At 38.8% G+C, this 24214-nt stretch overlaps 1 protein-coding gene across 2 annotated transcripts; it reads right to left on the bottom strand.

Moving 5' to 3' along the window:
• Positions 1-1446: 1446 nt before the first annotated feature.
• On the bottom strand, positions 1447-23715 carry LOC111578049 (dual specificity calcium/calmodulin-dependent 3',5'-cyclic nucleotide phosphodiesterase 1B). 2 transcript variants are annotated; one of them, XM_035954773.2, is made up of 14 exons: positions 23318-23715; positions 17625-17738; positions 14638-14820; positions 14127-14193; positions 13892-14008; positions 13377-13517; positions 11483-11583; positions 9400-9525; positions 7292-7393; positions 6984-7104; positions 4893-4974; positions 4438-4555; positions 2356-2492; positions 1447-1909 (listed from the first exon to the last, which is right to left on the bottom strand). In XM_035954773.2, exons 1-14 carry the CDS (start codon positions 23392-23394, stop codon positions 1812-1814), a joined length of 1584 nt encoding a protein of 527 aa, XP_035810666.1. In that variant the 5' UTR covers positions 23395-23715; the 3' UTR covers positions 1447-1811. The 2 variants fall into 2 exon arrangements, with proteins under 2 accessions (XP_035810666.1, XP_023140402.1); XM_023284634.3 differs by lacking the exon at positions 23318-23715 and adding an exon at positions 19740-19977.
• Positions 23716-24214: the final 499 nt, after the last annotated feature.

Genomic DNA, 24214 nt, shown 5'->3' with positions numbered 1-24214 from the left:
ATATGGCACGTTTTTACAACATGTTGAAAAATCACATTTTTGTTTCGACATAGTGTTGAGAATTGACAATCAATTGAGAAAACCTATAAAGTTTTGTTGTATTAATTTTTTTTTCCTCTAAAAGGTTTATCTGATGGTATATTCTACCCAACATCGTAAAACATTCACCTAAAAGGTTGGTTTAATGGTATATTCCCAGAAGAACCCTTGAACACTGGGCTTGAAAATCAAATTTCGTATATCCCTTTTAGATCATGAAAAGGAAAAACGCCTTGTATTTCAATTTTAATTTTTGTATTTTAAAAAATCAAATAACCACTCGCTTTTTGTTTTCAATACCCGTTTCAGAACGGAAAATCCAATTGCCAAAATATACACGGACCGTTGTGGTGCAAGCTCAAATTATGCACATTTTATTCAGAAGCTGCATGCTTGTCGTTGTTGTGTTATTTATTCATTTACAGTCAAACGCAAACGTAATAATTCCGTCTCCTGTGCTCAACCGGAGATGGAATCTTTAAAACAAGAAACTGGGTTTGAAGCTTAGTCCTCTGGGCAACCCTGGAGCTAAATGTGCTGTTGCTCTACAGCCCCTCCTGCTGGAGGAGCAGAAAACTCAAACCAGCAGTGCCATCTTTTAAAAGGGCACTTTAACATTTTCCACCGTGCATGTTGAAGTCAAAGGAGGGTTTAAGAAATGAAACTTTCTAGTTGCATCATAGCAAGTGTAGTTTAAATGCATTTGAGTGGATTTGGTGTTTGATCCATTTTAATGTACTATTGGACTAAAAGTATAATTTGTGTACTTAAATGATTTGTTGCGTGGGATCTTCTGTAAATGTTCAGTTATATTTTTTATACATTTTATTCGCACATATGAAGGCTTCAGTGCTCTTTTAAAAGTGAATAAAGGACTGATTTTAGTAACTACAGATTATGCCCTTGTAAATATGGATAAATATAACTTTTGTCATATGTCCTGATGGTTTTTCAATGGAGGCTCCATTTTGTTTTGATTGTCGAGTCTTTATGTCACAGAACAATGTACGGTAATTTGCTGTAATTCTGATGAAAATTTTCAACTAAATCTAATTAAACAAACTGAAGGAGGGGCAGCTACAAGCTTTACTTCTTGTTGCTAAGCATGCATTTTAGCAAGGGGCTTTAAAATGGGCTTAATTATTGTCTTGTAAGTGTACAGTGTTGTCAGTAAAATACAAAATATCTCTTGCAATTAGTTGCATTTTGCTGGTGTTTTCATTTTCGGTTTGCAGAATAGGCCAATGGATGTGCTCTAACTTATTCCCAGACTTGAAAATGGATCAAATGACGCAACTCAAGCAACGGCGATTTACTCACAGCAAAATGTTTTGAAGAAAAAACAAAACAACACTTTATCTTATCAAAAAAAAAACAGTCTCATAATGAACTACCAAAACTCAAAAATTGCAAATATTAAAAGTTTAATGCAAGGTTAAATGATTGGTGCACAATTCAAACGCTCCTGTTGTTGTGTTTAGGTGGCAAATTAAATTAATGACACAGACTATTCTGTATAACACGACCAGCATGTATACTCAGCATTTAAATTATTGTCGTCTACTACACTTAAAATAAGACATAAGGACATTTCTGTGATTACACTGCATCTTACCTTGGGAAGATATCTTAAAATATCCCTCCTCCTCCGTCTCTCAGTCAATACAATAAAAGGCATTGTGATTTTGTTACAAAAAGTGACTCACTGTTAACCTCAGTTAATCTTTGTAGATATTCTTTGAAACAAACACATATTACAAATGGAGTCCCGTCTATGGTTTTGTATCTGTAGTGGGGTCTTGCAGGGATTTTTCTGACGTCACTTCTTGTCTGGATCTCTGTCCTTTGGTCACACTGGGGTCTGAAAATCCTGCAGGAGAAAGAAGATTGGAAAAGCCAATGGAAAATGTAGTTAAGCTGAAAGGAAAACAATATCTGTGTCTGTTGATCTCAACATGAGATCACTCTGAAATGAATTTAGATAACAAATCAAATCAAGGGGACTGAGTACATTTATGGAGCAAAGAGGCTTTGTCCGTGCCAAATTAGTCCAATATCTTGACAGAGTATCTGGCAGAATAAAAACAGAATTGTTGCTAAAGGTGACATCAGAAAAGTATAATCATTTCTCAAGACTGTTATTAAGAGGTGCAGTGACTATGTTAGCAATGTAACTATAATTCAAATATTACACTGACTGCATGAAAAAATACCGGTTAAGTCTAAATTTCTTTTATATTTTACTTCAAAGTAGGTTTTACACAGATGATTGTACACAGCACGTTCATAACAAAGACAAGTGAATATACAACACACCATTTGAGCCACTTTCCTTCCATTTGAGCTTGTTGTCTTCGGTGTGTCGTGTCCAAGTAGAGCGGAAGCTCACCAGCTCAGCTGTGATGTGAGCGAGACTCCATTGCAGACCTCTAGAGCTCTCCTTCCAAACATTACTGTTGAGAAATAACAGCACTGTTTGTACAGATGCTTATTTTCCCCACAGGTTGAATCCTAATGACTGCTGGTATCATCTGCCTTTTTATCTAGTGCCCTCAGTAGGTCAATCATTTTCTCTTGTCCTGTAAATTACCTACAAACGAAACATAACTGTGTAAAGATATTTATGTTTCCCACGTGATACATTCTGATGACTTTAGTGTCACCATGAGGTTTGCCTTTATGGTTTTGGATGAAATGTCTTGCCAATGACTGGATAGACTGTCTTCAAATTTGATACAAACTGTTTTGTTCCCATCAGCATGAACAGCAACAACTTGATGAGCCATTTACCTTTGATCATAGGTTAAAATTACAGGTTTAAAATTGATGAAATCAGTTTAGATTTACTATATTAAAAATACAGACCCCACAGTAGGAACTCAATGCAACAAAAGTCAGTAGACTTTTTATTACTGGGATTCAGATATTTAAATTTTTCAAACCTCTGTGTGTCTACCTTCATTTTTGATGATAAGCTCAGTTCTCCTCAGCATGTAGGATACAAGTGTTGCACAAATTTCTGCACATATACTCTTTCATTCTTCAGAGACAGCTCTTTCAGCTGCTCTTTTTTTTTTAGCTATCTTTCTCTTTTGAAGACCCCAAAGGTGTTCTGTTGGATTCACGTCAGTCAACGTGATTGGCCAAGTCATAGTTTTCACTTTTCCTTTCTTCAGAAACTCTACTGTGTTTCTGACAAAGGGTTGCAGATTTGTTGTCATGCTGGATTATTCCTCTTCTGGTAAACTTCTGAAGACTGGGCGTCATCTTGTCAGCTAGTATTCTGATATACCCACAGGCATTCACGATGCCATTTATAAATGTAATTTCCCCAACAGCTTTTGCACTCAAGCAGCACCATGTGATCACTCCTCCACCTACATGCTTCACTATCAGGATTATACAATTACTGTGGTAGTTTAACACCAAGCATTTAGGACCACATCCTTCCCAAACAAATTTATCTTGGTGAATTATTTTCCCAAATAATTCCCTCCCAATGCTCACCAGGCTTCTTTAAATCTTTGTAGACAAAGATCATCTGGCAGTGTTGTGACAAAGAGCAAGCAAAGATTTTTGTTACTTCATCTATAGAAGCTGACATTATGCACTGTCCTTTATACTGTATCAGCTATCACAGACACTTACATTTTTGCATTGATAGCCCCAGTGCTATGTCTGAAGCATTTGTCTGTCTGTTTTTCTCAGCTAGATTTTGAAAATAGCACACTGTACATGGTGTCATTTCATAAATACAACCACTGCAGCACTGATAAATGGTACTATGACTCATTCCTGATTGCCACTGCAACTGTGTTTCCACTAATTCTTAACTGATCATCATCCTTTCTGTATTCTTTTCCATCTTTGTGAAGGCTCACAGTTCATTTCCTTTGGCAGTTTTTGTCATGTGGAGCCATGATGCAGACATGCAGATAGACACAGCCCATTAGTTCAAAACTGAGAAGGTTCACAAGTCATTTCATAACGGTGTTCAGGCTAATTGTAAATCACAGATGTACTCCTTTTAGTGTTAATAATCACTGGTCTTGTATCTTGTGTCTTAGTAAACATGGGTGTATTGACTTTTGTTGCATTGAGTTTCTATGTCGGGGTCGGTCTTTTCAATACAGTCTTTCCAAAGTACTTGTTTCTGAATGTTATTTAGGAATAAATCTTGTATTTGTCAACGAAGAAATAAAGTAATCATTGAGAGTTGATGAGTTTCAATTATTTGACATTTAAGTGAAATTGCATTGGGTTGTCCTGTGCTTATATGTCACTCAGATACTTTGGTGTTCGTCTTTCACATCTTTTGCCATGTCTAAAACTAAACACGTAATAAGGTATATTTTTCCAACAGGTATCACCGTGGTCAGGAATTGTCAGCGTATTTACCTATGTCTGTTGCAGGGGTCTGGCGGACCTGGGTTCTCTTCCACCAAAGGAATAACGATCTTTTCAGCCATGTCCGTCAGCAGAGAGAATGTAGGATACACAATGAAGTCTATAAATCCTGTAAGAGCAAATGTCACTGTATCAACATGCGAAAATAAGATGACTTAAATAATACGGTCAAAAATTCAAGGTGAGCTGCTATAAAATCAGCACTAAGCTCATTATTGACAGGCTTGTAGCATTTTGAAAGAGACAAAGTGAAAGAAATACCATTATGGAGGGTGACGTATGGCTGCAGTGGTAAATATAAACACCCTTTTTTCATATTTGTGCAGCAAAGATTACTAGTCAGTGAACATGTAACAGAAGAACTGTGTACAGGAACCAAACTATTTTCACAGACTAGAAATCTGAGGTAAAGAAACAGTATGTAGAGAGCGCTGTGTGAGACATACCAATCTGGGACTCGGCTACAAGGGTGCTTTTTCGATCGCACAGTGGAGAGAAGGGTAGGCCGAGCTCTGCCTCTCTATCACCCTCACAAAGATAGGAAGAGAAAGAGAAGATACTTAAAGGGAATCCCACACATTGCCTGGAAATACCTTCTTAAAGGTTACTTCACTCCAACACTCACCACCTGAGACTTTCGGTATTGTTCAAATAACACCATGTGAGTGGTTTTATATTTAAAGTAACAAAACAAACATTAGATTGCATCTCATTTTTAAAGAGAGTAGGACTGTCCAACACCTCCTCTATTCTATGTCTTTTTCAAGACATTGCAGGGAAAATAGAAGAGTGGGAGCAACTTACTGGTGCATTTACTGCAAATCTATTCAATTCAGTAATACCAAAAACCATCCTCACAATGCCAGTCACTGGTGTCATTGTTATTTTAAGACTGTTTCCTTCTCAGATCAACTCCAACAACACAAAGACTCTCTACACCTGATTGCATGAATGCATCTCCTGCTAAGTTGTGGAACTGTCTTTCATTTTCTGTGACTGACACAGATTTTTATGGAATTTAATGTATTTTTTCACAAGGTGTCAAGCATCTTTCACCTCAAAATCCATTTAGTAGCAGGAGATTTCAATCGTATTACATTACCTACGTCAAAAAATGAGACTTGTCAGCTGTCACTCAATGGCAGATGCACAAATCTCCAAGGATTTTTGTGACTTTAAACCGCATCTTGTAGTCTTCTTCAATAGCTTAGTTTTATGTTACGTGTTGCTCCTAAAGATCAGCGAGTGCATAAGCCGTTATGAGGTTTGTGAGGTCGTAAGGACGACATCATTTCAACAACATCAGTTGCTTTGCCACATATCTGGCTCAACTGATTCTCTGAATGTTTTCTAGACTTAAATCTTGTACAGATTTTGAGCTTGTAATATCCTTTCTGGCTCTGACTACTTTGACGACTAAGTAATGTACAACTCTTCAAAGAGTTTTTGCCCTCTCTGGCTGTCTATGCTTCATACCTGAGAGGCTATTTATGTGATTTTCTTTAGCTCTGACGTAATAAACCCCTTTGAAGGTTTCCTACTTTCCCTTTCAGGCAAAAATGAGCCATTTACAAAACTGTTGCGCTGCTATTGTACGTCCATGCTTTTGACTCATCACTCATGCTGAGATAATACTAGATCAGACCAGTCAAATAAGAATAGAGGTCGATACGACATGAACAGTTGATGTGATCTGAGAACAGGAAAAAAATACTTTTCTTTACATTTTAAATTTGCATATGTTCATGTTGCAGATGCTTTTGGTTAACAAATAAAGCACAATCCAAGATATAGTAGATCAAGGAGAAGCTTCTATGACTCAGAGTCGCAGCACTGCGCTCCACTTAATTGAAGTGCCATAAGGCTTTCGGGTACGTGCAATTACAGTTACAGAGGAAACTAGAGAAGGATCAAGGAGAAAGTGAGAGAGATAACATATTAATTGAGTACTCTCAGAGGAATAGCTTCAAACAAAGGAGTTCTAGTGACCAAATCAAGTAGTATGAGAACTAGATGTCACTAATTTGCTGATCATAGCGAATGAAAAAGCTCAAAAACTTGAATATTGGTTGTGCAACTTCATCTCTACACCGGAAGCAACAAGGAACCAGTGGAGAGATGATGAAAATTAGAGCCACAGGGTGAAACTGCTGGCCTGTCCAAAAACTGCTACGCCTCAGTTACACTTCATTTTTTGTACAAAGAAAAGAAACAAGACGTAATGTCTTAATTATTTAGCATTGGCACATTAGTTGGCTGATTCTGACAGAGCAAGTCAAGCTGTTTCCCCGGTCCCTCCACGCTAAACCAGCAGCCTGCAGGTTTTAAACTCTATAATTACCAAATGAGAGTGGTATTGATCTCATCGTCTCACTGTGCATTGCTGTATGAAAGCATCCTAATTTATCTCTTGTTGCATTTGAACATATTATTGAACAAAAATCACAGCATATAAAAACTTCAAGTAAGAAGAGAAATAAGAAAACAAGAGAGAGGCAAAAGTCACTTTGGCAGCTGAGGTCTATTAAAGTGCCTACCTGCCTGAAAAACTCCTCCATCAGGGCTTTGGTCCAGCGAGAGTGCAGAACCCAGGGCTTGGATGGATGGCTAATGTCAGCCGTGTGCAGTAACAGAGACAGCGCTTTGGGCTTGTCAATCCTGTAGGAGAAAGCATAATGCACTTCTTGTTGTTGTGACTCCAGACATGTCTGAGAAACAGACCTAACGTCAGCCAGCCTGACATTGTTTTTGCCAGTTTACCAGCAGGACGAGCTCTGAGCATTTGCTCTATGACCTCTCGGCTGTGTGCCACAGTGTGAACAACAGCGCGGCGTTTGAGCATTACCGTTCTTGTTGTTGTAGACAGGATTTCATCGATTTGACTTGGAGTAGGTGGGAGGACATGTCGGTGGACAACACCATCTCTATAACGAGTGATCGCAACTCCCTTTAAGCAAGCACACACAAAGACACACAGTTTACTGTTTGACCTTGCATGATAGGAAAAAAAACTGCGTGGAGTAAAAAGGGCAGGCAGCAAGACTCAGTAGGGTTGTAACCTTTTTGGATTTCCAGATGGATTTTCTTGTTCCCATGGTAGCACTGACTGTCATTACAATGTACTGCTGGTGTTTATCTCTGGTGATATCTGCAGAGCTCTTGTATGAATAACACAGTCACATACTGTTTCCATCATATATATATATAGAAATAGTCTCCACGAATATGAAGCTGTATAAACAGTCTAAATATTTTCTAATCACAAACTGTACTCTTGTGTAGACATGAACTGTTTACACTGACTAGAATACATCTGCCACTCAATTAGTTTAACATCACAGTCAATATTCATCAGCCACAGTTGACTCAAACGTTTAGCTGCTTGTGTAAATTCTGCATTTTATCATAACTCTTACGTCTGACAAATTAAACTCATCTGCTGCACATCTAAGTTTAGACACTGCAGTCAGAGGAAGTACATGTGACTCATCCACCGTTCCATTGCTAGTTAGTGAATGATTCATTCAAAAGTCAGAGTAACACGATCTTTTATTGATTATCGTAGGAGAAATTTTATCTCAGGAGGTCAGAGGTCAGGGTCAGCCAGAGAGGCGACTATGAAATCTTAGTAAAGGCCAGTTCTTGCCGGGAAGATAATTGCTCTCGTGGGGTCTTTGTCTTCTATCTTTATCAGTATGTTGCCACATCTGTCACTGTTTCCATAAAGTAATTTCACAAAATCTACCATAGCCAGTTCACGTGTACTAACATAATTTAGTTTATTTTGCTGAATATGGCTGGTGTTTCTGATATTTTCCCCTAATGTCAACACTGACTGAGTCCAAAACCAACATATTAGTCTGTCTCTTAATACTTTCTGACTCTCTCTTCATCAGACTCGGCCTCAAAACCATTCCTGACAACTAAACATGGAAATCTTTTTTTTTTTTTTTTTTTTAAATATTCACAAAAGTAGATCTTTGTAAATTTTCCTAAAAACAGACAGACTGTGTAGATTTTAGCAAAGATTACTCTATCAGACATAAACAATTCATTTGTTCTGGGATGATTTTCAGATTCAGATTAATGCACAAATGATGCTCTACTGATTATTTACAAGATAACAGGTGGACAATGTTTGTGCAATTGACCCAAATAAAACCAAAATGTCAGTGATTTTTTTTTTATAGATTTTGTGAAAAAATGGCAGCGTATAGCTTAGAATTATAAATTACTGATACATCAGACATTAACAAACCTATAAAGCATGTTAGTAGTATTTTTTTCTCGTCATTTTGTCTTCATTATGGTATTTGCTGACCATAAAAAAATCTTTTCTATTCATGCTGAACAGATAATAACTCATTGGGTCTTTGTCCTCTTCCCCCAACATTTCACCCCATATCTCTATAATAAAAAGGGTAGAAAAACTGAACAGCATTGCAACAATCAACCTGTCCTATTTTATGAAAATTAACCTCCTTCTTTATTGTCAAACATCCTTGTTATTTGTTTTTTTTTCTCACTGCAGTGAAGCGTAGCTTGTGCTATTTGCTGAACTCCTTTGAAATATTTTCAGCTCATTCCATTTCAGGAAATGATTTTTTAGAAAGCCCTTTGACAAACCGAGAACAGCCAAGAGTTTGTTACATTCAGCTGTGAAGTCATGTAGGTGGAGAAAGTAGGAGAGTAGAGGTTCAAAATGCAACATACTGGGTCGACTTCACATGACATCCTGGTCTATTAATAATAGCGCTGATGGAGAAGAGTTATTTTTTTTCTGCCTCTACTATAATCGATTTGTTTCTTCCTGCAGCTGTCTGATCACTGGTGAAAAGAACCAATCAGTTAATTTTAAAACTATTTGTATGGATCATTATTTAGTCATTCTTAGTGTTAAATCAACATTAAATTGCCAAAAATGTTCAAATGATACAAATTTTGTCCTCTTACATCCATTCCTCTCGTGTCAAATTAATAAAGATGTTCATTTGGTCGTCCTGCAGCAGGCGAAATGCGGCACTCAGGTGATGGCTCTCTTGTACTGACCGGTCATTGTAGATCAATGCAAACTCTGACCTGCAAGACAGACAGGGAAGAAATTAGGGCAGACAGAAGACAGAGAGATTGTAAGTTGTAAAGTGTGCATGTGCATACAAGTGTAGTCTAATACAGTGGTTGCTGAAGGTGGAGGAGGTGAGAATGAGATAAAAGGAGAGTCCTCAGGGAGCAATTTAAGCTCTGTGACTGCAGGTCTGTAATGATGAATTTAGAGGTGCTGAAGATGAAGTGGGATGTGATAAAACTGGCACCATGTGGGTGTTAATGACTCACTATGGTAAGATAATTAGCTAATTTCTCAATCAGGCATCCAGTGTCCAGTTATTTGCATGACTACTCCGTTAGACTGGTAAAAAGGAGTAAATTGTAAAAAGTTTTTTAATTAGTATTTATTTTTAAGCCTCGTCACTCTTTATAGTGAAACCAAACATTAAATAAAACACTTCTCTTGCGTGTGTTGAAATGGTCTTTAATGTTTGCAGTTTTAGCAGCTACAGTCAGCTTCATTCCACATTGATGAATACGGATTCTAATTGTGAAAAAAAAAAATCCAAGAAACACTTTTAAGGGTGCATAATTTCCTCATTTTATTGGTGTCTGGTATAAAATTGGTGCTACTTTAAGAGAAAATAGTATTTTTTGCGACTGATACTTTAGTTAAATTTCCTCTAGTGTGCGCGGTGCACTTAAATTCTGAAATTTTGAAAAGATTAATTTGCTTACCAACAATTAACTAATTAAAGATATGGACTAAATGAAGAAATTGCTGTCTTGTCTTCTATAATGTTACGGAGTTTAAAGAAACTAGCGAGTCTTGTTTTACACGATGTGCAGAAAGTTTGATGGCTTCTGTGCTATTTTTATGACACGTACAGCATATCTACACTGTATATAAAGAGCGAATATGCTCAGAACATTTCCATATGAGGGACAGCTGTTAGCGGTCACTTTGCTAATTAAACTGTCACTGCTGCTGCCTTTTCTTACTGTGAAGATGACAGGCTTTTTGTTACCACATTAGCCCCAAGTACTCCACTTGTCAACATTCCAGTCATTTCCAGATTGCTGTAGTTATTTATGTCAAGTGTAAGCAGTCCTTATTGTGCGGAGGACTTTAACTGAAAGAGCTGTTTCATTTAAAACCAAGACAATGGTTTTTATTTCATCAGTTACTTTAGGAAAAATGTAGAGGAAGTATGCTAAATTGCATGCATACCTGTAGACAAATTTTATATTTTTGCAAGTAGTATACTGACTAAAAGACATATGTTAGCAGTTAATTGTTGTCAAGTAAATGGAAATTAAGCATTTTAAAGCTCGTCTGAAATAAAGGAAAATATAAAAACAGACTTATAATGTGTTGGGAAATCCTGAGATCTTGGATGTTACAAGTCAACGGTGTGAAACTGCCTTTTGCGGCAGGAGAGGTATGTGACGCTTTATTCCATTATGAAAACACATCCCAAGTCAAATAAAAGTGTAAACAACCTAAATTCAGTGTAAACACTGCCAGTGTTCTTCATAAGGTCAAAAACAACAACACCTAATCTTCTAAGCCTAAGTTTGACACTCAGAAGATATATTTTAAGTGGAATATAACTTCAATAGCTGCTGTTTAGATGCTGTAACTAAGATGTGTTCTTTTTTTTGCTGTGGACAACCATCTTTGTGCTTTATTCCCAAAATAAAGCATGATGATGATGATGGGTGCCAAGAGACTGCGTTCTTCAGCCCTCCTATGTGGAAAATCTAAAAATACGATGTTCCCTCCATGAAGATGTGTTTGCTTTAGAGTGCTCTCCACGCTCTCTTTCTCAAACTGCACAAAGACCTTTCAGAAACACCACCTTACTATTCCTACATTCTCTGATATCTCTTACTATTTTTCAAATTTCACAACAGGATGTGGCGTATATGTAGCGGATGCTTTAAACATGGAAGTCTTTAAAAAGCATGCTGCAGAAATAAAGCTTACTTTGTGTGGATGTGAAAGTTGTTTGTAGTTCCGGTGTGTTCGTAGTCATGGATGGCTGCAGCAAATAGCGACGCCATCACTTCAAGCTCTGTCAGCCAGTGCTTGATGGAAACAAATACATAAATAAATAGATATTGCTGATGTAGCAGAGTGCATACACATATAATGACAACAGCATGTTTTTGATGTTCTTTACTGTATAAAAACATCAAACTATGTTATTATTTCGACATGAAAAGAAGCAACAGCTACAAATTTTGACTTAATCCGACACATCTCCTAAAAAAGATGTAGCTGTTGTAAAAGAGTAACCCACTGCCATTAAAAGTAAAAGGCTACATGTACTACTTCTTTTTCCACTGTCAACAAACCGTAGATCAAAACTAACAATGAGTTTGTCCTACAATGCAAAGTATGATGCAGTAATTTGTTTTTGGTGATGCTAAAGTGTCAATACCCATACGTGAGGCCTTACTGAGGTTCAACTGGACTTTGAGCTAAATGCTAACATCAGCATGCTAACACCCTCACAGACAACTGCCAATTAGGGCTGTTGCAAACGACCTTTTCATTGTCAAGAAATCTTGTGATTTTTTTTCTCAATTAATCAATTAACACAAAATGTCATGTAATGTTTCCTAAAGTCCAAGATGACGTCCTCAAACATCTTGCTTTGTCCACAATCCAAACATATTCAGAAGTCTGAATCTGACTTTTTTTTCTTAAAAAATTTACTCAGGATGTTTAGATGAATATAAAAATAGTTGCCAATTAATTGGACAGTTCACAACTAATGGACTAATCGTTGCAGGTCTGTCAGCCAGTAGACTGTCCAAGTATTAGCATCAACAGATTTAACAGAAATGCTGATACTTAGCAGGGTAAAACCTGCAATGAGGAACTTTTGTCTCCCCCTTCTGGCTGTGAGAGTAATTATTCAAACAGTGTTGATGTGTGACATATACCTTATCATTATTCGCTTTCTGTGTTTATGTACTTGTTTTGTTTTTGACTGTAATACTTCTTCTTAACACTGACATTCTTCTGTATCAAGAGTATCAGAAACCCTTCTTGGGTTTTTGAGTCAAAGGCACTTCTTTACCCCGAGTTACTGTAGCCGTCTCCATCTCTGTTGCTACAATCACTTCCCTTTTCTGCTCTGATAAATCTATCATTGCTACGGGTGTGCCAGCAGAGGAATGTCATCACAGACACCAGCTTTAAAATACAGAGAGAGATTTATCTGGAGCTGATAAGCTTAATCAGTAATTTTGTGTATTCACTGACAAAGGGTTGAATGTGACAGATGTCCAGTTATATGAAAGTCCAGCTCTGTAGCTGTAATGTTCACAATCTTAGTTTAATGTCTTAACATGTTAGGATTTGCTTATTAGCCTAAAATACAAAGTATAGCTCAGGCTAATGGGAATGTGTATATTTTCGTGGGTATTTGGTCTTAAACCTAAGCCCAAATTGAAATTGTGACCTTTCTATGGTCCATATAAACCTAGCATGGCTTAAAACACATAAATGAGCTGTAACATTATACATTATGAGTGACCAAGCGTGCCTTAATCCACAGCTGTAAATAGGTGGCAAAAGATGTTGAGTAATGCTTGCTACAGATGAGAGATCCTAGATGCTTTAGGAAAATATAGTTCTGTTTAACAAATAGTTTACATCTGGTTTTGTAAGATTTGTGTGTTCAGCCAGAACACATGTGGCACAGAGCCACAGACGACAGATCAGGGAGACTGGAAAGTGTTGAACGTGGTCTAACACACATTAATCCATCTTTCAACATGTTTTTAAGCTGGAACATCAGCCTTATCATTAAAAAAATAGGATGAAGCAGTTGATCAATAGGTGGAGTGTTGTAGTGAGTTCAGTGTACCACGAGTCCAGAGCGCAGCAGCAGGCAATGCAGTGTCTGAGTCACATCAGCAGCGTGAACGTGGCTGTGGTAGGGGTTGTTGTGCTTGCAGTATCCTCTCTCCAGTGCAGAGAGGAATTCTGTCAGGCACGAGATGGGGATCTGCAAAAAGCATTACATAATCACTGAAAGTGAAGTTGAGTTAAAATGCCAACAGTTCACAAAGTTTGTGTCAACAACAAAAGCTAAAACAACCTGAATGTTGTAATAAGACTGAGACTGACTGCGGTATGATGCATAACACACAATTTTGCAACCAATTATGCCTTCAAACACCACAAAGTGGTAACAAAACCCATATGCCCGATTTTATCTGCAAATTACAACACACAAAAATACAGTCTACCAGGCCAGTGATGATTGTGTTACTGTGAGATGTTCCATTTAAAACTCAGACAATCTTGCAAGACTTTAAAAATGTATTGCGTGCAAAGTGAATTATATGTACTATACAATGAAAAAGAAAGTTAAAAGACCTTAAAACGGCTGTTGAGCTCATATCTGGTGATCAGCTCAAAGAACAGAGTCTGTAGTACGTGATCGGAGCTGACCGAGTTCAAAGCAAACACGTCAAAGCTCCAGCGATCAATATCCTGAGGAGAAAGAAAGGAAGGTGACTGATGCATTCTTGTGCTGGCAAATGATTCCTTTTGTGATGTCTGATTTATTGAACAAACACACAGCGTACTTTGATGATTAGTGGAGACTTACCCGAAGGCAGTTTACGACCGCTGCAGGTTGGTCTGGCATGGCTGCTGTGTAGGCCCTCTTGAACATCCTGCAATGTTTATGTTGAGTTCAGTTAAAGTTCAGATGTTGACACTGTGCAGCAAACTCAACTCAGGAGCTGTTTATATAAATCATCTAAAGTCTCTGTCTGCTTTGGAAGGATGTTTTAAAGACAAAAGGAGGCTAATATTTCACAGGCCAGTGTAGCTGTCTGTGTTTTCTGTGGTTATAATAGTAACAACGCTGTATGAGCTTATATTAGAAGGATAGTACAAACAAGGAAATCAGTCATTTACAATGGGAGTTTTATTGTATGAAGTTTTTTCCTCATTCCATGCTATTTATGTGTCATGAATACAACATACAGCTTCATTTCTGCAACAGCTGCATTGTTACTTCAACATCCAGTTATACTCATGTAGGCTTTCACGGACAAAACTCACAACCTTGTATCACTGGCATAGGAGTAAAATGAACATTTCTGCTCCTGTACCTCTCCACAAATATTCCAGCTTGCACTGCATGCACAATGCTGCGAAACTTGGGCTTCTCGTCTGAGCGTCGCACAGGGCGTCGAATCCTCTGAGTGAAGGTGGACGCCAGCCAATCAGTGACCTCTGACGGCACGCCGTCTGATTGCAGCTGCTGAAGGTCGTCCTCGGATTCCAGACACTGCCTGTTAGAGACAGCGATTGTTCGACAGTATAAAGAAACAGAGCAGCAAATGAGGACAGGGTGAAAGCAGCAGAGAAAATGTTTTCATATAGTATCACTGCAGTTGAATGATTTTTAAAGGCTAAGAAAGAGGCAAAATATTTAAAAAACAAAAAAGAACAAATAATATACACTACCATTAAAAAGTTTGGGGTCACTTAGAAATGTCCTTATTGTTGAAAGAAAAGCATTTTTTTTTCAATGAAGATAACATTAAATTAATCAGAAATACAGTCTAGACATTGTGAATGTGGTAAATGACTATTCTAGCTGGAATTTTTTAATGGAATATCTACATAGGGGTATAGAGGAACATTTCCAGCAACCATCACTCCTGTGTTCTAATGCTACATTGTGTTAGCTAATGTGTAAAAGGCTCACTGATGGTTAGAAAACCTTTGTGCAATTCTGTTCACATTCACATGAATAAAAGTGTGAGTTTTCATGGAAAATATGAAATTGTCTGGGTGACCCCAAACTTTTGAATGATAGTGTATATACAGCTTTAACCAAAGTGAATGAAAGGGAACATTTTTGAAAGAACAGTTTGGTGAGTATTTTTAAAACTATTATGGCTTATGTTCAATATATGACTGTTGCCAGCAGCTGTTCAACTTTGCTTTGTAGAAAGACTGAAAATAGCTAGCCTGGTTCTGTCCAAACACAACCAGCAGAGACTCCAGGACATTTCTGTTCCCAGCTAAAAATCGGCAGAGAAATAACACACAAAGTGCCATAAAACATGACATAACACAGATAACCACCAGATCTTCCTCTCCACCATTAAAGGGTTGGCTGCCTCAGGCTCTGCACTCGTACCAGGTGGTGTGAAGAAGATCTGTGTCTGAGTCTCAGAGGCTGACAACAGGAGTCCTGCATGCTCTGTCCAGGAGCCCCTCCTCCTTCTGCCTCTACACAAGGATGCATGCTCCTGTCATACACTCACATAGCCACTATGCTTATGACACCCCACTGCTCTTTTCATTTCCTCGACTTGACACTCAGGTGCAGGTACACATTGCTGCTCGTGGACCGGGTGCTCATCCAAGATCTTGTCATCTCCTGCCTGGACTATTGCAACTGTCTCCTCGCTGGAGCTCTTGTGTCTGCTATCAGTTGTCTGCAGCTAATCCTGAATGCTGCTGGCCACATGGTATTCAACCTTTCCTAAAATTTTCCCACACTTCTTCTTCGGGGCTGCACAGTGGTGTAGTGGTTAGCACTTTCGCCTTGCAGCGAGAAGGTCCCTGGTTCACGTCCCGGCTTTCCCAGGATCTTTCTGCATGGAGTTTGCATGTTCTCCCTGTGCATGCGTGGGTTCTCTCCGGGTACTCCGGCTTCCTCCCACAGTCCAAAAATATGCTGAGGTTAATTGATTATTCTAAATTGCCCGTAGGTGTGAATGTGAGAGTGATTGTTTGTCTCTGTATGTAGCCCTGTGACAGACTGGTGACCTGTCTAGGGTGTCCCCTGCCTTCACCTGAGTCAGCTGGGATAGACTCCAGCCCCCCCACCATGACCCTAATGAGGATTAAGCGGTGTATAGATAATGGATGGATGGATGGATGGACTTCTTCTTCGCTCAGAACGGCTTCCTGTTGCTGCTTGCGACAAGTTCAAACCTCTGCCACTGGCCAACAGAGCAATGACAGAAACTGTTTACAAGTCATGCACACCCGCAGCCTCTGGACGGTTAGACATCCCATCACTCAGAGGATCTTGTGGTTGCTCATCTTGGTCACAGTGGTGAAACAAGAGCTCAACTGAAGACAGGACAGCAGAGACACTGTACATCTTTCAATGAAGGCAAAACAACAGCTTCTTACAAGGAACAGTTCCAGTTGTAGATGATATCCAGCTCTTGCTCCAATGCGATTTGAATGCAAGTACTGTAAGCAGAAGATTTCTGTAGCAATTTGTATGGATTAAACAGAGAGCATAGACAGTGTCACCTGTTTCCAGCCTTTGTGCTAAGCTAAGCTAACTGCTAACAGTTGTCCACCCTGACTGTTTCTGCTGAAGGTTTCTTCCTCTTTAAAGGGACTTTTTCTTCCCCACTGTCACCAAGCATTTGCTTAAGAGGAACTTGCTGGGTTTCTCTTCACAATACTGTAAGGTCTGACCTTACCATGTAAAATACCCTGAGATGACATGTGCTGTTAAGCAGTGCTATATTTAAAAAAAAAAAAACTGAAGTGAATTGAATATTTCTTGTGCAGACTTGAGCATGTTATCTGATCTGTCATCTAAGCCTTTGTCAGAAAGAGTCTTTCTTAAAATGTCACTCTATATCTTTGAGGAAGTTTCAAGTTCTTCTGTGGTCACAGTGCAGTCTGTGAAGTCCCTCAACACATCATCTTAGTCAAACACGTAAAAAAAAAAAAAAAAAAAGTAGAGTATGTGGTCTGGAGCACTTGCTTTGCACTACAATTTGTGTTACATACTTTCAATTTTCAGGGTCCTTTTAGCACCTGTTGTATAACACTAATATTCAGGGGTGTGGTGGTGGAAGGTCAAAAGAAACTGTGAGCAATTTATCAGGGAATATATTTCTTATATTACATTTGAAAACAACATAATGTTGTCTTTTTTTCCTGCTCTGATTGCTGAGACCGAATATAGTCACTGACCTATGAATACTGATAACTCTGTTTAAAGCGTGAAGCAAGAGCATGAACACATGCCTACTCTGGCCTGAAAACTACTCAACAATCCCAATATATTTGCCTCTGTTTTCAAACTCCTCTTGCTGTTCTGTTATTTTACCTCGTTCCATCGAGGTATACTGCCTCCAGTAATGACGCAGTGAAATCCAGATTCTTTTTGATTTCTTCAAAATCGACATCTTTTTCCTCCAGCTGCTTCAGCATGCTCCGCAGCCTGAAAAGAAAAGCAATCATTTGTTGGGACGTGATGCAGAACAAAATAAAAAAAAGGTCGATTCTCTTTTTGAACGTACTGGAAAACTGTTTCACCTCACAGCAACCGACAGCAATCACTGAGAGGAAAAATTGCTGAGGTGACTGGAGTTTGTCTTCAAAGTATCCGCTTTAAATCCCAACGTGAACAGCACTAAAAGTTATAGCTACAGAAGAAAGGCTATTTTGAACAAAATGTGAGCTTTGTGTGATTTAGTCTCTGTGTTCTGTCTCTGTTAAACACTTTGAGGTGGTTTGTATGACATTGTTTCTGACCTAGCTTTTTAAATTGACAGCACTTGTCATTGTCTTGAGTGAATGAAACAAACTGCTTCAGCAACAGGTTGAGAAATCCTCATGAGCAGAAAGAGTTTCTTTGGAAATGCCAAGCGGTCCACTGGCAAAAGGGCATCATTAGTACCAAATTTTCCATGAGAGGAAAACTTCCCATAGTTAGGGTCTTATGTAATCCACATTTTGTCAAAATACATTCCCAAAAAAAGGATGTTTTTGAGTTTTGAAATGATGGCTGCATTCTGATGTTTTCTGAGAACACGTTGTTCACTCTTGAAACTTTTAATCAAATTACAATAGAACACTGCTGGAAATGCGTTTGTCTCCTGGAGTGTAATAGGAAGCAAATGCTTGAGGCATGTGTCACCTACAGTGTAACCCACCTGCTGTGGGTTAATGTAATCTCATCTCAAGAATGAATCCAAAAGCTTTCATTGTCTAATAAAAAAAAAATAATAATCTCACCCAGTTTGTAATGGAATCTTTCGACTTTGATTGGATTTTGTTCTCCCTCGGTCTGTTTGAAAACGAGATTTATTTGATATGATAACATATTTGTTCCAGGGATAAATCCTCTAAAACAACTTGGTGTGCTGCCCATATGGTGACCAGAATGAGTGTGTTCAAACTGCCTGAGGCCACGACATGGAGCCAACTCGCGGGGATGAGACGCTCACAGCTTTTCAAGTGTTTATCACGCTGGCAAGGGCTTTCAAAAGCTGTTGAGTCACAAAAATAGCATGCATCTGAATGCCACCGCTCACTCTCAATCTCAAGTAATCTTTCGTGATAGCACGGTCTTTTTTGTTTCAACTGTTTGCTGTAGAAGAGCCTCTGACAGGACGTTTACAGGAAATTACTCGTCAAGTGCACTCGTGAAACTTTGTTTATAGAGAAAGATGACAAATCCTCCTTTGGCTGAGGCTTTGTTGAATCTACACAGTGCATAGTGTTTTCCTCACTATGTATCAGCAGATCGGTGTGGTGGCACCAGCTTTGTTGTCACAAATCTTTAAAGAAATTCTTCAACAAAAGATGGAAATGAAAGCTTGAATTTCAATCAGATCAAATTACATAATACCACAAAAGTTTAACAAACTGTAAGCTACTAAAATGTGACTGTCACTCCATGGGAAAGGTATGAAATCAAATAAAATATGACCCAAAAACACTCAACAAGGCTTCAAGCAAGCTCTGATCCCTGTAGACACTAATATATCAAGCTGTTAACCAAAACAAAACCACATGACCTGTCACCTCTGCATCACATTTCCCTCCCACAGCAAAAGCATGGGCAAGACAATGGTTCGCACATCAAGCGTTTTCTCACAAACTGGTAAGTATAGTCATATAGGTGAACTGTTAAAGGTTTACTACACATTCTTTGAATTGTATACTTGTTAAAGTTCTCATTCTTTGCTTCTGTAGTGATCAAGATCTGCAACTATAAAAGGTGTCAAACCATCAGCCTCTAGCCTGCGGTGTATTTTTGAGTCATATCTTTCCACTTCTGCAAAACAAGAAAACTTCTCCTACATAGAAGTACAACCTCGCTGCACCAAACGCTTCTTAATCACGTTGCAATGAAAGATGTGGCATGTTTAGTGAAATCCTCCAGGGAGGTTGAGTTTAGTTAACTAGATTTAATCTAATGTGAACCCCGTCTTACCTAGAGATGGGAATCTGCAGCCTTTTCTTACGGATTCGAACCAGTTCAGCCATTCCACGGTCAAGCTGTGCTCTAATGGACCCCAGAGTTCAATAAAAAATAAGAAGGTGAAAAACAAAAACTTGATGCAGAGGAGTAGTAAGCAGAAAAGTTCTCCAAATCACCAACGCAAACTTTGTGTGTCCTGAGACAGACTTCTGTTTCAACAGCTCCCCCACCCACTTCTGGGGGGACCTACTCCACTTCACTCTGATTGGTTGGGCAGGCCCAAATTGTGTCAGTGTGTGCACATCTGTGTGTGCGCGCGCGTGTGTGTGTGTGTGTGTGTGTGTGTGTGTGTGTGTGTGTGTGTGTGTGTGTGTGTGTGTGTGTGTGTGTGTGTGTGTGTGTGTGTGTGTGTGTGTGTGTGTGTGTGTGTGTGTGTGAGAGAGAGAGAGAGAGCTGCTGTGAGTGTCTATGTCAGCGAGTGTTTGTGTATATGTGTACACTCGTTGTGTGAAGTGTGAGAGAGTTGACCTCACTCACTGATGAAGTGTTGACTGCAAGGCTTTCAAGCCGTGTGTACTCAAATCCCAAATGAGAATTTTCCACCGCAGCCTCAGATCAGGGAACTACACTGAGTCTTTCACTGAAACCCACCAGAGGCACCCGAACCAAAATACACAAACAAAACTTATCCTCGAAAGCCGTCCACAACAGCGCGATAGGTTAACTGCTGTAATTGGGTACACAAAATGGCCATGAAAACCACCCTGGAAAATAATATTGAATCTCTAAATAGCTCAGTTTGTGTACAAAATTTCAAAAACAATTAAAATCACATTAATAGTCGACTTCAGTGACTTCAGAGCCTGTATCTCTGGACTGAAATGCCACATGAATAACTGTCAGCTGAGTGTTTAGTGAGAGCAAGTCTGGCCAAAAGAAAGCAATTTCTGCTCCATTGAGACACCATAAAAGGGCAGCACACAAACCTAGAAGATCAGAGGAATCATTAAAAGTTGCCCCTAAACACTTTTACAGTTCTAGGTCCTAAAACCATTACTAGTCCTTATTTATAGAGTATTATGAGAGCAGTGCGACAGCATGGCTTGGGAAAACCCCTGCCTCCTGTCCGTCTCTCTGCTTCGGCTGCTGGGTCAGGCTGACTCTCATGCTCCCATGCTCTTTGACATGCCACGACATATTGCAAAAATGAAGAAACGTAGCATGGCGACATATGATTCTCCATCTCCTGTGTCACTGTTAGCTGCCCACAGAAAAGGATCGGCGTGTAGAAATACCAGAGAACAGACTTGCAGCCACATTCACGATGGGATGTCAATTGTAGATTAAATTACAGACTGCAGAGGAGTAATTCATCCAGCGTCACTCATAATCATTTAAATAATTCTTAAGTAATTTCCCTTTGTGTGCTTGCCAGCCTCTTGCGTTACACTCTAATCTAGCGCTGTATTTTTTCCTCCATTCATCTGTCATCATCACAGTTTCTCTCTGTTGATGACGAACATACAGCCTCTGATCTGTCCGTGTCCACCGACTGACCTGAGCCAGTTATTACTCACCGCCTCTACACTTCAGAGGGAGAAATCTGACTTTGTGGCACCATAAATCACATCTAAATGTTATGTGTCTCTGCATGGGAACTGGATGTTTGAGGGGCACGGAGAGCCGTTATTTCTGTTTTAGGGCTTTAGAATCAATTAAAGGCTTTTGGCTGAACACAGTGGAGAAAAGGTCGAAGGTTCTCCTGTATGATCCTCGGTCTGAAGAATGTGGGTTTGATTAAAGGGACAGTTCAACCAAATTACAGAAATCATATTTTCTCTGTTTCTTGCTGTGATATGTATAAGTCTAGATAGCTTTGGGTTTGTTTTACTCAGATGTCACACAGCATCTTTTCACAGAAATATTATCTAGGATAAATAATATAATCCAGTGAAATGTTCTGTGTGGATCGAAAATGAGGTAATCTTTTAAAAGTGTGTGTTATGATTGAATTTTAGCCACATTTGCTTCATGGCTGAAGAGAAGTCCATGGGTTCACCACATTGATCCAGACATATCTTAAAAATTATTGGAAACACTGGCACAAAAACTTTTTCTTATTATTCTAGTTTATCCAGTACTTGGGTTTACAACCAAATCCCTGCTAAACCAATGACATTGCCCTCCAGCTCATTTCTACTTTGTGTTCAATCTTAAACTGTAAAGTTAAGTGTGTTAATTCACTAAGATGATAAACACAGTAAACATGAACATGTCTCAGTACGGCCTCACAGAGCTGCATGTTAGCCTGGATGAAGACTCTTAGACTCTTATTACTCCACCAAGAAGGCGGAGCCTCAGCGGAGTTATGTGATGATCGGCGTACGTTTGTCCATTTTTCTGTCTGTTTTTCTGTTCGCAACATTATTCAAAAACGGACCAATGGACTTGAATGAAATTTTCAGGGAAGGTCAGAAATGACACAAGGACCGCCTGATTAGATTTTGGCAGTGATGCAGCTTATAGTCTGGATCTACGGATTTGTTAAAGATTTCCGTATCATTCCGAGATAGCGGCACAGCGTTACTGTAACTATGACAACAAGTGAACACTATGTCAGCTGCCTGTTGACGATCACATGATTGCGATTCTACTACAAATGAACCGCTGCAGACTTATCGGGATTTATTCGTCGGAAATCATACAGGGAACAGTTGATTAAATTGTGTAGGTGCTTCCGAGTTTCATCAATTGCCGCTGCATATTTAGGTCACGCGATTCGGTATCCATACATAGTGTACACATGCATAACACACGCCTGTGCTCAGCGTAACGTCATTTTGTTTGTGGGTACATCTATATTAAATGGCTACATTCTATAGTGCTGTGATTACTGGCACAATTTTTTTCAAGATTTCAGCAGTTGGAAATGATACAACTGAGGAGCCTTGGCAGAGCACTGTGCTCTCTGAGTGCTTTTCTTGTTTAAATGTTATTTTTTGCTGAATTGTGCACCACAAATAAAAATGTGTTTACCTCCATTGAAGTGGAGTGAAGACAAAAATATCAGACAGATTTTTCAACTTCTAGCGAGCCTATAAACCAAAAATGTGTGCATGAATTGATGCCAATAAAAGTAAATGACAATTTTATGCATTTATTTATTTTAAAATATTGTTTAGGTGAACTAACTCTTTAACTAATGCAGTGTTCCATATTCTCAGTTTATCCCTCCCTGTATTGTCTCCATTTTAAATTACACACTTAAGAAAACAAAAACTTACGTAAACAACTTATTTTATTTTAAAGTTGGAAGAACCATCCCTTTAAGATCAATTAGACAGAATGTGTAAAGACAATAATGTTGATTAATGATAAAAATTTTTGTCATTTTATTATGATTATGATTATTTATCATAATCATAATAAAACACCATTTACTAATTGCACAAAATATTGCTGAAACAAAACTACTCCCTTGCGTCTTTATGGGCCAACAAGCTCACATAACCACACAGTGTCACTGCAATATTTAATGTAAGTAATATAATGCAAAAAATGTACAGTAAGAAAAATAATCATAAACTTACCATTCCAGTGCGGTCGTCTGCATCACTCGAATGAGATTTCTATCAGCTGCTCTGTGTATCTTACACGTCGGCGTCATGATCTCTGGCTTGTAACGCTGCTGAGGACCACGTGCATGTGTGTGTTTGTCAGTGCTGGAGAGATATAGACTGAGCTTACGCCTCTGTGTGTTGCTATAAATCCAGCATGTGTGATAGTTTGAATGAGAGCATAGCTGCTATAGCTTGCTCTGTGTTTACACTCACAGATACATGCAGATCTTCCCTCTCTGTGTGTGCATACTGTATTTTGCAGTGTGTGCAATGAGTACAGTGTGTGTATGTGTGTGCGTGTGAGTCTGTAAGTGTGTAATCCTCAGTGTTCCACAAGTCAGCAGGAGAGACTCTGTCACCAACACAATCAGCAGAGAGTCTTTATATCAGGACCAGAGTTTCCACCATTAACCGTCCTCAGGGTCTGGGGACAGGATCCACTGTGGAGTTGCACAGGGACACTTGATTTGCATGTTAACATTCAACAGGCAGAAGATGCATTATACCAAAACTCTCACTAAATCTAATCATGATATTATTAATAACAGAACTTTAATATGTATTGTTTTTGCTTGACAAAATAAAAGCATGTAAGAGTGTACTTTGCACACACAGCTACATTTCAGAGGAAAATATTGCACTTTATCTCCATATTAAACCAGTAGTTCTCTCCTTTTTTTGTGAGCAAAAAATAGTTACAACTGCGTTATAATGTGTCACTTTTTGGCCGGTTACTGTGTTATGATCATATCAAATCTGAGGTATGAGAGCAGCAAGCAGTCAAGGAAAAATCACTGTTAAATTTTTAACAGTAAAGGAAATGAAGAAAAAAAAACATCAAGGTTCTTAGAAAAAGAGGCAGCTGGC

This window comes from Amphiprion ocellaris, chromosome 5 (genome assembly GCF_022539595.1).
Source record: "Amphiprion ocellaris isolate individual 3 ecotype Okinawa chromosome 5, ASM2253959v1, whole genome shotgun sequence".
NCBI lineage: Eukaryota > Metazoa > Chordata > Actinopteri > Pomacentridae > Amphiprion > Amphiprion ocellaris.
This window is presented reverse-complemented; position numbering and strand designations above follow the sequence as displayed.

Bases quoted from the DNA above. Each gene is read 5' to 3' on its own strand.
- LOC111578049 (XM_035954773.2), bottom strand. From the start codon at position 23,394: ATGACGCCGACGTGTAAGATACACAGAGCAGCTGATAGAAATCTCATT. The intron at 14,821-17,624 runs GTAAAATAACAG...TGTCTCTAACAG, and splicing joins GTATACCTCGATGGAACGAG to GCAGTGTCTGGAATCCGAGG. The intron at 11,584-13,376 runs GTACACTGAACT...GTTTCCATCAAG, and splicing joins TGCTGCGCTCTGGACTCGTG to CACTGGCTGACAGAGCTTGA.